The 15,033-nt window shown below is 42.5% G+C and overlaps 1 protein-coding gene across 1 annotated transcript in view; it reads left to right on the forward strand.

Annotated features, from left to right (window-relative positions):
* The window catches only part of LOC102733751 (uncharacterized), a 105,421-nt gene that overhangs the window by 56,125 nt on the left and 34,263 nt on the right, over nt 1-15,033 (forward strand). Inside the window, exons 7-13 of the mRNA XM_081824216.1 lie at nt 810-1,007; nt 2,816-2,914; nt 5,459-5,557; nt 7,644-7,742; nt 10,479-10,676; nt 11,966-12,064; nt 12,347-12,445. Coding sequence (XP_081680342.1) covers nt 810-1,007; nt 2,816-2,914; nt 5,459-5,557; nt 7,644-7,742; nt 10,479-10,676; nt 11,966-12,064; nt 12,347-12,445 — 891 coding nt within the window. The remainder of the gene's footprint in view (nt 1-809; nt 1,008-2,815; nt 2,915-5,458; nt 5,558-7,643; nt 7,743-10,478; nt 10,677-11,965; nt 12,065-12,346; nt 12,446-15,033) is intronic.

Raw genomic sequence — 15,033 nt, forward strand, 5'->3', positions numbered from 1 at the left:
TCCAATTAACTGGGAATATGATAAATAATGGACATTAGTGCAATTCACATTTTTTTTTTTTTTTTAAGTAGGCTCCACGTCCAGCGTGGAGCCCAGCACGGGGTTTGAACTCACAACCCCAAGATCAAGACCTGAGCTGGGATCAAGAGTGGAATGTTTAACTGGCTGAGCCACCCAGGAGCCCCAGTTTACCCTATTTTTATTTTTATTTTTTATTTTTTTTTTAAAGATTTTATTTATTTATTTGACAGAGAGAGACATAGCGAGAGCAGGAACACAAGCAGGGGGAGTGGGAGAGGGAGAAGCAGGCTTCCCGCAGAGCAGGGAGCCCGATGTGGGACTCGATCCCAGGACCCTGGGATCATGACCTGAGCTGAAGGCAGACGCTTAACGACTGAGCCACCCAGGCGCCCCTACCCTATTTTTAAATCAGAAAAGAAATTATCTTGGAAAATTTGGTTTCAACTGATAAAAGAAGTGAGAGGACTAGTTTTAAAAGTAGCTATAGTTCAAAACAATCATCAAAACCTTTTAAAAAGAGGGTGCCTGGCTGGCTCAGTTGGTAGAGCATGCGACTTTGGTGTTTGATCCCGTGTGTGGCATAGAGTTTACTTAAAATTAAAAGTAATATTACATGTTAACTAACTGGAATTTAAATAATAAAACTTAAAAAAACTTTTAAAAAAGAGAAGGTATTTCTGTGTGAAAAACTAGGTTTTCATCTTTTCATATTTGTGCTGTATTTTGTGTTTGGCACATTTACGTTTAAAAGGTAAAACAGTAAACTCTGATTTTCTTGCGTGTTCCAGAATGGGTTGTCTCCATTGCACATGGCCACACAAGGGGATCACTTGAACTGTGTGCAGCTTCTCCTCCAGCATAACGTGCCTGTGGATGACGTCACCAATGACTACCTGACTGCCCTGCACGTGGCTGCCCACTGTGGCCATTACAAAGTCGCCAAGGTTCTCCTGGACAAGAAAGCGAACCCCAATGCCAAAGCCCTGGTGAGTGGCTCAGCTAACAGGTCCAGCCTATGTTGTCTTGCTGACAACGTGCGACCTCCACAGGAGAGGGATTACCTTGAGGAGGTAAAAGACAGAAGGTCTAGTTAAATAAAGTGTACGTCCTATCAACTGTTTCAAATATCCTTTAAAGAAACGGCCTATTTCTGACGTGAACAAGGCTGATGGATCTTACATAAGTAAGACCCAAAGACTGTGTAAGTACAAAAAAGACTGAGATGGTCACACTTATCTTACTGAAGGTAAACTTATAATTATGTGAATTAAATTTTTTTTCTGAGATCTAAAAACATGAGGCAAAGTGGTCAAAAAACTTTCTCTTACACATCAGCGGTCTGGGAATTTGTGAGCTGAAATTTTGTGTTATGTTTACCGTGTAAGCTAACGTACGGCCTGTCATCTCCTTTTCCTACTGATAAAAATGAAAATTTGGGCCTGATTTGTAGTCTTAACTCCTAAAATGATCTGTTATTTTAACCCCTAGCTGTATTACAGTTTGATTTTCTTGATGAGATAGTGTTTTTGTCTTTGGAAAAATAAATAATCCCAATTTGGTAAACTGTTTAAATTTAGTTCGGAATAAGCACCCATGTTTAGGGAAAAAAACAGTCACCAAATGTTAGGGAAAACATGTGAGTTGACGAGCAATTTTGAGGTACAGCCTGTCATCTGATCAACTGATTTAGGAAGGGTCACTGTTCCTTTCCAGCTGGTGCTGTCTCCCTGTCCGAAGGGCTCCCCAGAGCCTCAGGTGCTCTGGGGGCCCAAAACTCGAAGACTGAGGAGCACTCCGACCCCAGGCCATCATTGTCACTCTAAAAGCTTTTACCACAGCAGCATTTCAAGAGCTGTTGACCTGCCCAGTATATCAAACATATCTTTGAATTCTGAGAAGGGAGGAAAAGAAATTAGCAATCATGACTCATTTTTCCATACAAGAAAAAAAAAAAAAAAAGCCTTAGAACAGGGTGTGGGCATTCACTCTTATTTTCCTCTGACTCGGAAGATTTCACAACATGTGGAGGTTGTAGCCAGTCCTCCTGGGATGGACTATGGCCAGGTAAACGGTCTCAGAATGGCTATGGAAACACCTCTAGTGACTTTGACGTAAGCTTTTATAGTGGACCCTGATACTTGATGGTTCTCTATGGCGACTGAAAAATGCTCTGTGGTCTCAATTATCAGGCAGTACGATTTGGGAGGTAATTTGTTAAAAAGCAGACTCCTTTATTAGATTAAATATTAAACCAAATGATCCAAATAACATTGGGCTGTTTCCTGCTTCCTTGGAGTAAGCACCTATTTGAACCTTAAAACTGGAAGGGATGAAAACATTCTAGAACCAGTCTTGTAGTTGTCCTAAAATGCAGCAGAGAATACTGAATGGCATTGGCAAAGTTTTGACTGTGAGGACAAATGTTTGGGCCCAGCTGTTTTTAGTCTGTATTTGAAATGAGATGGAGGAGGGAGGGACATATTATTTGGAAGGGTGAATTCCAAAATAAAATAATCTAAAAAAAAAAAAAATGCATGACCATTTTGCCTCAGCTACCAAGAGGCTGCGACAAAAATTCACTTCCTGTTCATGATCACCAGAGTACTGTGGATTTCTAGGAGCAGCTAGACTACCTACGCTTCCAGAAAAGCATCTGCATTCTGTTTAACCCCTCCTTGTTTCATTTACTTCCAAATCCTTGCAGAACATCATTTTCCAAACATTTTGCCACACTCAGAGGAATTGGATTTCCATGAAAAGCAGTCATGCTTCTGTGTCTCTTTGTCCCTTTCAGAATGGCTTTACTCCTCTTCATATTGCCTGCAAGAAGAATCGAATTAAAGTAATGGAACTCCTTCTGAAACACGGTGCATCCATCCAAGCCGTAACCGAGGTGAGGGGAGTAGGATTTCTGGGGTTCTCCAGATCACCAGGGTGTACCTTCACAGCTGGACTCTCAGAGCCATCCTCCATGAACAGCTCGTTTTGCTGTGTATGTGATTGCTACTGATTACTTTCTGAACCCTTCACCCGAGGGGCTGCACGTCCGGAGAACAGACACGTGTACGGGGGGGGGGGGATGAGTGCAAACACATCATCCAAAACACACGCTCCGGGCTCAAGGGTGAGTGGCACCATCACTGAAAGCATAATTTACATGAGATCCTGTCATGCAGCGCTTCTCAGTTGGGGGTGATTTTGCCCGCCAGGGGGCATCTAACAAAGTCTGAAGGTATTTTTAGCTGTGACAGCCAGATGGTGCTACTTGTGTCCAGTGGCTAGAGGCCAGATGCTACGGAATATTTTACAGTGTACAGGCCAGCCTTCTACACCAAAGAACTATCTGGCGCAAAATGTCACATGTGCCAAGGTTGAAAAACTGTATACCACCACCTCTCCGTGTTTGTAAACTGAATCTTTCTCTCTCTCAAAATTCAGAATTAATGAAACACAGAGTTGCTGAAGTTAATAAAGGACTAGCTCTAGGTTTCTTTTGTACAAGCCGACATGGAACTCAGAGGAATGTTCCACCAGGGCCAGTGCTGAGCCTGCAGCACAGCAACCCGAGCTTGGCCTCCACCCCTCCAGACTCTCCACCGCTGCCCCACCCCTGGCACCCCGGTCTCCATAGATGCCAACCGTGGCACCTCCCTAGACTGGACACCCTTTCATTCACCTCCCTATCTCTGCACCCTCCATGTGTCACCCCCGCTTTGCTCAGCTAATCCTACACACGCTCCAGGACGGGATCGGGGGCCACCCTCTCCAGGAAATCCTTCACCCCCTGGCCTGGTCTAGGAGCTCCTCCTCAGAGCGCCTCTTCCCGTGCCTATTTCCATCGAAGCACTTATGACCTAGGCTCACCTGCCCCAAGAAAGCCCAGGCTCCACTAGCGCAGGCCGAGTCCCTCTGGTCTGTAGATGCCAGCAGCACAGTGTAGGCCATCCAGTAAAGGTCGCTGAATGCACCAATAAAGACTGGTGCATCGGACGCAAATACAAAATTTGAGATCTAGCCCAGTGACCGTTGCTTTGCCTCAGTTTCTTATCTGCAGATGAAATATTTGCCTTGATTTGTAACAGAATTTTAGAATTATTAAGTGGTTGAAAATATTAATACTACTTTGTTCTTTCATCACTCTTATGGCTTTATTATGGCACCTGTGATTTTAAAAGCTTATTCTCAGCGCACAGCAACCATTTTTTAAAGGTCAGAATGGGCTCTGAAATGAAATTTTTTTGACTGATGTTTGAATAAATATGCAGAGACGTCAGCCGCTGAGCAGGGACTGCTTCCAGGCCTGTAGGTACTCCCTCGGAGCTTTCAAAGGCAGGGCAGACCGAGATGAGGGCTTGGCCCTGCGTATGTTCTAATGACTCCCCCTGCTGATGGAAAAAAGTGCCAAATTACAACACAGTTCTTTTCTCCAGTTTCCTCCGTTCCCACTATTTGAAGGCGGGGCAACCAGAATTCTTTCTCTTCTGCCTTTTACCTCACTTTTATTAGGCAGAATTCCTTTCACGCATTTTTTTGACATTTTTTGACATTTCTCAAATTTCTGTTGTGATTGGTGTCTCCTTCTCACTCTCTTTAAAAAAAAAATTAGCTTTTTCTAGCCATATTAAATATTTTAAAATATTTTTACCAAATGATGATGTTCATGTTGCAAGTGGAATGAAATTCTAAAAAATTACAAATGGCATCATTTCACATAAAAAGCACAAATGTTATGGGTGTGTGTGTGTGTAGGATTGAGACAAACATAACATTTAAAGTCTGGTCTAGTGACCATTGTATTATTTGCCTTAATCATGTCATAAAACTATAAATATTAATTTATAATCATAAAATTAAAAAATTAAATGATTAAAGCTATTAATACCGATTTGCTCATTTATTAGAAAGTTGGCATTAAGTACCATGCTCTTTCGTGTATAATGTAATCAGTTGATTCTTAGTGCATGGGAATCATTTTTAAAGGCCAAAATGAGATCTGAAATAAAAGTCAACTTTTTACTAATATGTATGTAATCACATGCACACCGCTCTCTCCCCACCCCCAACACACACACACATAATTATATGCATAAAGAAGGTTTGGTAGCAAAGGCAAAAAAACTTCAAGTCATTTTTCTCTAATTTTTTCTCATGGATCTTTATAAAATACATGAAATCTTTCTTCCTTAGTGGATATGACATAGGTCTTTCATAATCACTGAACCTGCTTTAAGGAAATGATGATCAGGTACTGATACATTATCTTATAGAATCTGTGCCCATAATAGGCAATGTCCTTATGTCTTCTGATCTGATCACTCAAGTGGTTATGTTAAGGTGGGTGGGTGGGTGGGTGGGTGGATGGGGGGCAGGCAGGGAGGCAGGCAGACAAAACCTATTTATGATAAGATCACAACATTTCAAACTCTTTTCTTCTTAGTCGGGCCTTACCCCAATCCATGTTGCTGCCTTCATGGGGCATGTAAATATCGTATCACAACTAATGCATCATGGAGCCTCACCAAACACTACCAATGTGGTAAGTATCCTTTTAAGAAAGAAGGTCCAGGGGCACCTGGGTGGCTCAGTCATTAAGCGTCTGCCTTCGGCTCAGGTCATGATCCCAGGGTGCTGGGATCGAGCCCTGCATCAGGCTCCCTGCTCATCCGGAAGCCTGCTTCTCCCTCTCCCACTCCCCCTGCTTGTATTCCCTCTCTCGCTGTGTCTCTCTCTGTCAAATAAATAAAATCTTTAAAAAAAAAAAAAAAGAAAGAAGGTCCAATTATGGATATTTAAGAAACTGGTAAAGATTGCTCTTATTTACATATTTTTTATTATAATTAAATTAATTACTATTTACTGTGACTGCTTAAAAGGACAAAATTTGAGAATACCTCTGGTTTCCTTTACTTCGAAGGCAAGATCCATTCAATTGCTAGCTGGTCACAAATTGTTAGGGCTTACGGGTTGTGTGCATTAGCCTTACAGATATGTTACTATTGGACATTATGCTCTGAAAAATAGCTTTTGTGGGGGGGGAAGAATTTTTTTTTTTTTTTTTTTTTACAATAGCAGTATTTAGGAAGTGTTTCATGTTGAGGAAGCACTTCAAATTATCATTATTGTAATTTCAAGTAAAATCAAAGTAATTTTTCTCTTTAGTGTGCTTCACCATGTTATAGCAAACCCATGGTTATAGCAAATCCATGTTCATAGATTATTGGGTGATATTGTTTTTCCACACTAATCATTCCTCTGCAGAACCATGAGACTCATATCAGAGTAAGTATCAGAGAAGTGATTTCTCACCCTAGATCTACACGTGGCATTTGACATTATTTTACAGGACTTTTAAGTTTGACATCATAGTGTTATTAGCATAACAGACTGCAAGCCTAAGAACCCTAGTTGGACTCATGAGCACCAAAGCAGTAAAAATCAAATAAACCACACTCTAGCACAGAAGGGGCCAGCCGCAAGGTCCTGCACACTCCCCTGAGGGTGGGCTTCCAGTAAGGCTCTCTGTCTTCTGGTGCCCAAATCAACACATCCACAAGATAGCAACAGACCAGCTTCTCAGCTGACAGGTAATCTTTTCTGTTACTAATGCCAGAGTGAAGGACTCCCTTCATAAAGAGGACCCTGGATAATATGATAAACTCTATCCCCAATGCTTTACCAGTAAACATAGTAACAAGTTACATGTGAAATGTGTCTTTGTATATCCTGCCAGGGAGGTGGATATGCTGTAAAGCAAGGCTTGATTTATAAATGGAATTTGTAGGTGGGTATCAGTGGTGTGAGAGAATCTATTTGATTTCTGTGACTTTTTATTTCTGTTTCTCCATGTTTTTTATGTGGTTTTCATTTTTTATTAAATAAATGAATAGATAGCATGAATTCAATTCTCTGGTGAAAATGAGGGCATGGTCGGGGTGGAGGAGTCCAGTGACAAAGAAAATGACCCCATGGGATAATGTGCAAAGACTAGGATACTGGTGTGCTGAGATAAAGCAGAGAGTGCAAACCAGCCATCCCCAGCTGAGTCTGGCCCTCAGGGGTGTCTATGTTGCCCTTGAAGATTAGGGTTTTTGTTTTGTTCTGGGAGCAACTCTGATTTTGTGGTCCAGGCTTAAGAAGTATACATCAAAACTGCCACTGCTTTTGAAAAATAGGAAGGTGTGGCCTGCCAGGGCTGGCATCCTGCACGGCGACTGAATCCGTCCGCATATCGGGAAGCAGTGGCCTCCCATGGGCGAGGCGTGGGGCTCTCTTGTGGAGCATCCCCAGGTGCCCTCCTTCGCTCATCTCCTCTCCTACTGGGCTCCAGTGAGCATTCAGCTCTCGAGCCCTGAGGAGGCCACACAGAGCAACACTTCTGACACTGACAGAGACTGGGCTCCCCAGTGTTATAGCAGTCCTTCGATAGTGAATCAGGTGGATGTGAACTTATTGAGTATTTAATTTCCTACCTTTCCTCATTTTCAATAAGGAAGTACTTGGGACTATTTTTTACCTAAAAAAAAAAAAAAAAAAAAAAACCCTCCATCATAAGCTTTATGCAAATAAGACATGCCACCCTTCTTGAGAGCTGCAGTTAATTACCTTTGGCTCCTGTCCCCCAGAGAGGAGAAACAGCACTGCACATGGCGGCTCGGTCTGGCCAAGCCGAAGTCGTGAGGTATCTGGTGCAAGACGGAGCTCAGGTAGAAGCTAAAGCCAAGGTACGTGTAACACATGAAAGTGTGTGCTGTTGAGGAAAAAACCCTTGATTTAATTGCAACCTTTAAACACATGCTTGCTCTCTTCCAGGAATACTTTTATAAAATAATGATGAAAGTCTCTATCCATGTGATATTGTAAAAAAAAAATCCCAACACATTTGTCCATTCAATTATTTGACAAAATTAAATGGAACAGGAACTTTGTGCCAGAAAGAACTCTGTGTCCTTGGCACATTGTTAGCCCCTAGCAGATGTGGAACCAAACCGAGACTTGGTCCAGAGTTCTTCGCACTCCACAGAGAAGGCCTTAGGCTCAAAGCTTCTAGAACAAGCACAATTCGGAAGCGTGATTGAACTCTTTTGGTTGACTTCTGTGTCACTTGTCACAGCCATAAAAGGAAAAAGAAGTTTTTACTTTTTCTTCACAAGTTGTGAAGCTATAAACCCTGAGACTTGAATCGGAATGGCTTTCAGGGATGGGCCTTTATGTAGAAGAATGTCAGGCTTGAGTTTGAGTGCTTCATTCTCTGCCTGGTGTTTAACTTCCAGAAGAAACCCACTTACCTGTCACTATTGAGATGGGTAGTTGGTCTGGTTATCAAAATGGCAATTCAGGTCAGGAATCATAAATAAACATGTAAACGCCTTAGCCGCTTAATTTAACCTTCATATATAAATATACATTTATTTGCATGGTGTGCAGTTTCTAGTTTCAAGTTAGGTAGAAAGAAAACCAAGACATGTATGAAGCAGTTTGTATACAGAATATTTCTAGACTTTTATAATATTCCCCCAATGTATTTAGCCACCTCACCTGTATCTAATTTGACCACAATTGTTTTTTAGCAACTTCTGTCAACACTCTCCAAAGCTTTCAACTTAGTATTCTTAGGGAAAAATTAAGCCTTCCTTTTCATACTCCTGTTTTACCTGCTAACATATTGTGTGGTTATATAATTAAAGTAATTAGAGCAAGTATAGCACAGAGTAGTAAGGTGACCAGTACAAACTTACTAGTGTGGGAACAAACACAACTAGATCGTTGTAAGCATGAAATCTGCAGATGAGCACCGAGGTTGTAACATCCTGGGCATCAGACACACACTTTGAGTGTCCAATATACTGTGGTGCCAGTTGGTGAATTTTACAGAGGATCTGGAGACCTTTTCTATAAAGGGCCAGAGAGTAAATATTTTAGGCTTTGCCAGATGCACCATCTCAGTCACAGCTGCTCAACTCTGACGTTCTGGAGCAAAAAGCAGCCATAGGCAATACTGCATAAGCAGATGGGCATGTCTGTGTTCCAATAAAACTTTATTTACAAACACAGGCAGCAACTGGATTTGGCCCCTGGATTGTAGTTTTCTCACCCCTGATCTAAAGAGATTGGTTCAATCCACTTAATCAGTAAAGTGCAATGGATAAGAAAGGCTGTACTCTACTGTGGATTACAAGAAACCTCATTTTCTGAGTGTTGTTGGTTCCGTATCAAGCATTGTACCTAGGGAATGGTGTCACCCACAAGCTGAAATGGAAGACAAAATTTAGAGTGATTATTTTGTTAAGGAGGCAGTATGTATCATGATTCGGAACTTGACTTCCTCAGCCAGACTGCCTGGGTCTAAATCTTGATCCACCACGTCCTAGCTGTGTAATGTTGGGCAAGTTAATTAACATCTCTATGGCACATTTCTTTTCCTAGTTTCTTCATACAGAAACTGAGAATACTGATAGTTGCTAGTGATAAGATTGGTGTGACACTGAATGAATGTAGGTGGAGTACTTAGCACAGAGCCTGGGACATGTAGATGCTCAGCAAATGTGCAGTGGTCTTGGTAGCAGGAGGAGAGTTATGGGAGATCTTTCTGTGGCAAGTATCTTTTTCTGGTTTCAGTATTCTTCTTCTGGTGGCTCCCCCAATTCCTGTTATACTTCCTACATAGACCCTCTTGCTTTGGCCTTGACTCTCATCCTACTTCGGTTTTCAAAGCCATCTCCTGTTCTCCAGCTACTTCTCTCTACCTTCCCTACAGGAAGTACTTACCTGGACTTTTTCCCGTTCAAGTGTGGGATTTCCCTTTGGATGGCCACCACAGGGCATCATTGGGCAAACTAGGAAAAGATGCCTCTCCCCCTTGGGGATAAGACCCTGAGGGTGCAAGATTTAGTGCCTCATGCCTGGGGGTAAAGTATAATAAGGGGCCCTTCTCCTTGAAGCAGATCCAGCCCATGCTTGACAAGCAGAGGGTGGGCTGGCTTTCAGCCCTCTGGGCTGGGAGCCTTTGTGCAGGTAGACCTGTGCACCCCCCGTGCTTTTGACTATGACAAAGTGGTACCAATAAAATAATTCATTCCATATGAGGGCCTAATAGCTGGCAGAGGTATAATCCCCTTTCTAGTTACTTGTGTTTTACTAGGATTCATTCCCTAGTATGGTTATCAAAATGGCAAAAAAGGAGCCACTGGAGGTTAAAATTTTGGTAATGTATGGCAGGTACTAGTGGGGATAATTTATAGACAGAACTGCCTTTCACACTATTACTCGAAAGGTATTGAAGGGGCTTAGACCCACCATCTTCACCTTTCTGGACATTAAAGAAAAAGATGAGATGGTTTTTAGCATTGAATCAGAGAATTGAAGGTAGCCTCTGATACCAAGCAGAGTTTGCTGAATGTCTCACAATGTCACCATTGTTTTCTCAGCTAATCACCTTGTATTTCTACCTTGCCGCTTAGGATGACCAAACCCCACTGCACATATCTGCCCGACTGGGGAAGGCAGATATCGTACAACAGCTGTTGCAGCAAGGAGCATCTCCAAATGCAGCCACGACTTCTGGGTACACCCCACTCCACCTTTCGGCCCGAGAGGGACATGAGGATGTAGCTGCATTCCTTTTGGATCATGGCGCATCTCTATCCATAACAACAAAGGTATGAAAGTGAGTCTTGGAATCCTGCTGTGTCCCCCAACATCCATCCTCCTTACAACTGAGGCCAAGTATACAAACCACTTTCAAATCAGGAGGTGAATTTTTCTTGGGTTATTTTTGTTTGTTGTTGTTCTTTTGTTGCTGTTGTCTTGTATGGTGAATGGTCTGATTTTTAAAATCTCAGCTCTGATGCCCCAGAGCAATAACCTACCACTCAGTTGCTGTGCAGGTGCAGGTTGCAAAATTTAGAGCTCACTTTTTGCTGATGCCACGTAAACCTAGTGAGTGTGATAGAAAGATGAACCGGCCTATGGCATGTCTTAGAAAGCTAGAAATGGGTCTTTCGCTCTCATATTTGGATGCAGAGATCAATACACAAGACGATTACAATAATTGGAAATACGTAGAAAACTATCTGAATACATGATGACTGCCTCCAACTTCACCCCTTGAGATTCTTTAGGCTCTTCAGTAGAGTTGAGATGCACAGTTCCTGGATCTCATTTAATATCTGAAACAGAGTAATGAGTGATGCGGTTTCGAGTGCCCTAGGCCTCCCACCATGCCGGCTGCCCATTGGCTCTTGTCGGTGTTAGTCTCATGAGGTCAAATATGCTGATGACCCTCCAGGCACTGATTCATGCTGGGGACCCTCCATGACAGCAGATGCGGACTGACTGGTGGATGCCCGGATCCTTGTGGGAGTAGGCAGCAAGAGCAGCTACTCAACTCTCAGTGCCCAACTCTTGCAGATTGATTGGGCTGGAACCATGTGTTATTATTCAGTTCACCTGTGCTAGCTAGAATGCGAGAATCTCTGACTTCTACTCCTGAGGCCCGGAGCATACCTAAAGATAATGTGTATACACGCAGAAATTGGAGAAGAAGACACAAAGGGCTCCAGTCTGGTGATGTGAGATCCTGGGAGGTCCAGACTTGTCCTGGATTTTCCCAAGCCCTCCAAATCCAAATTGGGCCTGGGACCCAGGAACCTATTCTTCCCAAAATATGAAACCCCAAAATAGCTCTAGAATAAACCCCAGATCCAGCTCTCCGCTGGCCAGATGCCTGAGAAGTCCCAGAGTTAGTGGCATATTGTGGCTCAGTCAACAGAGACAGAAGGATTAAATATCCTGCTCCTCCTTGTTGACAAGGGGACTCGGGCTGTCATCTTCCTGTGTTGGTCCTTCAATGCAGGCTTAACCATGCTTCATCATTAGAATAATTCATTAGAAAGCAATGTCTTTGTGTCATTTCTGTTGTTCATTATTTTTATGTTTCTTATTTCAGAAAGGATTTACTCCCCTTCATGTGGCAGCGAAATACGGGAAGCTGGAAGTAGCCAATCTCCTGCTACAGAAAAGTGCCTCTCCAGATGCTGCTGGGAAGGTATGGAGCTGACCGCCCTGTAACAGGCCACTTCCAGGGTAACCAAACAAGCCTTTGCTCCTTCACCAGCAGCCACCCAAATTAGGACTAGGCCAGAGTTAAGTCTCATAGGATGAAGATCCCTTTGGACATAGGAGGTGAATGCTGGGGTCCAAGCACTGGGGAAACTGGAATGTAAATTGCACTCTGTGTTGAACCCAAACTAACCCCAGCTCCTATATCCAGGCCTCTGCTGTTAAGACACTTTTGACGCTGGTTGTTGTTTTCTGCACGTGTTTTCAGAGCGGGCTAACTCCACTGCATGTAGCTGCACATTACGATAATCAGAAAGTGGCCCTCCTGCTTTTGGACCAAGGAGCCTCACCTCACGCGGCCGCAAAGGTACCTGGGATTGGCCCGCCTGGGGAGGCTGGTGGGCAGCGTCTGCCGATCTCTGTCTGTCCATCCCCTTTGCTGCTCATGTGGCACCCTCCACCTTAGACATCACGGAGAAGTCACGGACACAGAAGCGCCTCGGGAAATCTGTGCCTTCAGCTATTCGGTCAATAGTGTGGTAGATGCTCAATAAATCCTCACTTGCTAATTGATTTTCCTTAAAAATCCAGGACATCCTGGGGCCTGTGAAGGAAAAGAAGTTGAGGTACTGTTCAGCCAGATTAAAAACATAAGCACAGCCTGAGGGAGTAAGAAAGTCTGAGTTGTCAAAGTTATAAAATGTGTTATATTTTCCTGGCCATAAGACATTGCCTCTGAGTTGTTTATTTTTGTTTAATAAAATAGGTTGGGAGGTTTTATTTATGCATTTTTAGTATTCCTAAGGGGAATCTTTATTCCTCTTGTTAGAGTATTTTTGACCAGTAGACAACCTACATTTCTCAGAAAGGAGATATGTAGGGTATATGGCTTCCTAATTACCTGGACATGCTGACTTGAGGGGCAAACCATAAAGAAGAGGTTACTTAAAGATAGGTTAATCGAGCACTGTTGGTTTAATAAGCTCTCTGTTGAACAGGTGGCTGTGATCTGAGAAAACTGGAATGATACAAACCGCAACTTAATGCTGTCCTGTGCTTTTACTCAACACTATTGTTGAAGGAACTTTTAGCATTTTTAAGCTTTTTACATCTTTGGGGTTTTTTTACTCTGCCATTTTGGGGCAGCTCTGGTGCTCTCTTTAACCTTAGTGCTTACATCAAATCGGTTGTAATCAAATCTGAAGGGGTTGTTCTAGAATGCTTTGAAGACTTTAAGAGAGAAGGTTTTCAGGTATCTTCTTTTAGTGGGTAGGTTAACTTTGCCAAGTATTTCTCCTCAGGACCTCTTTACATCTATGTCTTAATTATTTCCTGCCCCATCCTCTCCAGAATTGTACTCAGTGAGATCTAGAATTCAGAATCATACCCCTAAATTTGCTTTTCATCTAAATGTGGCTTCCCCCCATAGTTTCTGATGCTGACAAACATTTTTTTCCATTATAAAGCCATGCCTCGACTTTTGGTAAAGCTTTATCTTTTTTTTTTTTTTTTACTTTTTTGAAAATTTTATTATGTTAATTACCATACATTACATCATTAGTTTTTGATGTAGTGTTCCATGATTCATTGTTTGCGTATAACACCCAGTGCTCCATGCAGAACGTGCCCTCTTTAATACCCATCGCCAGGCCAACCCATCCCCCCACCCCCCTCCCCTATCTTTTTAAAAATGAATAGCAGCATTATTCCCTAGAGCCAAAAGGTGGAAGCAACGGAATTATCCATTGAAGAATGAATGGATAAATAAAATGTGATGCATACCTACAATGGAGTATTATGCAGCCTTAAGAAGGAAGGAAATTCGGGGCACCTGGGTGGCTCAGTTGGTTAAGCGACTGCCTTCGGCTCAGGTCATGATCCTGGAGTCCCAGGATCGAGTCCCGCATTGGGCTCCCTGCTCAGCGGGGAGTCTGCTTCTCCCTCTGACCCTCCTCCCTCTCATGCTCTCTCTCATTCTCTCTCTCTCAAATAAATAAATAAAATCTTTAAAAAAAAAAAAAAGAAGGAAGGAAATTCTGGCACAGGCTGCAACATGAATGAGCCTCAAAAACACCATGCTGTGTGAAATAAAGCAGTCACACAAAAGGACAAATACTGTGTGATTTCGTCAAGTAGAGACAGAAAGTAGAATGCTGGTTGCCAGGGCCCAAAGGGAAGAAGAAATGGGGAGTTGGTGTTTAATGGATAGGCTTTCAATTTGAAGATGGACAGTGGTAATGGTTGGAGAACAATGTGAAATGTACTGAACAATGCACACATTGACTGTGCACTTCAAAATGGTGACAATGGTGAGTTTTATGTAATGTATATTTTATCACAATGTGAAAAGTGAAAAAAATTACAATGTAATTTAATGATTGTCTATTTCATTTCAGTATATTTTAATATCCTTCTGAGCCTGGGCCACTTTTGTTATGTTATAATAACCCCAGGTTCTTGGTAGGCAACCAGTGAATAATTAATAAGCAAACAATTCATTCCTCACATGAGAGTAATAACTTTGACAGAACTTGTGCCAAGCAGTTTAGGATGGACAAGATTCATAAAGCAGTAAGTGAAGCAAAATGGAGTGCAGTCCACACTTCCATCCATCCATTCTGCCTTTCAGTCCACGAATAACTCTGAAATAGATCAGTAGTTGGTATATTTGCAGTTAGGTTCCTGCTTTATATTTGTCAAACAAGACTCCATGTTTTCATGTCTGCAGAACATCTTTAACAAAGGGTTGAAAAGAGTTATCACAGCCCTTTAGCCTTAGGCGTAGCTTTTACAGCCAGTCAAAAACAGACTTTTCATGAGATGAGATGTTAATTCTTGCTGCCACGGGGCACTTGCCCCTCTAGGAGCCTCCGTAAGCCATCTCTGGGGCAGTGATCCTCGTCGGGAGCTTCTTCTAGGCTTTGATCCTGAGCAAAGCCTGTTCCATCAGTTAGG

This window comes from Leptonychotes weddellii, chromosome 6 (assembly GCF_054177405.1).
Source record: "Leptonychotes weddellii isolate Sample4059 chromosome 6, ASM5417740v2, whole genome shotgun sequence".
In the NCBI taxonomy this organism is placed as follows: domain Eukaryota; kingdom Metazoa; phylum Chordata; class Mammalia; order Carnivora; family Phocidae; genus Leptonychotes; species Leptonychotes weddellii.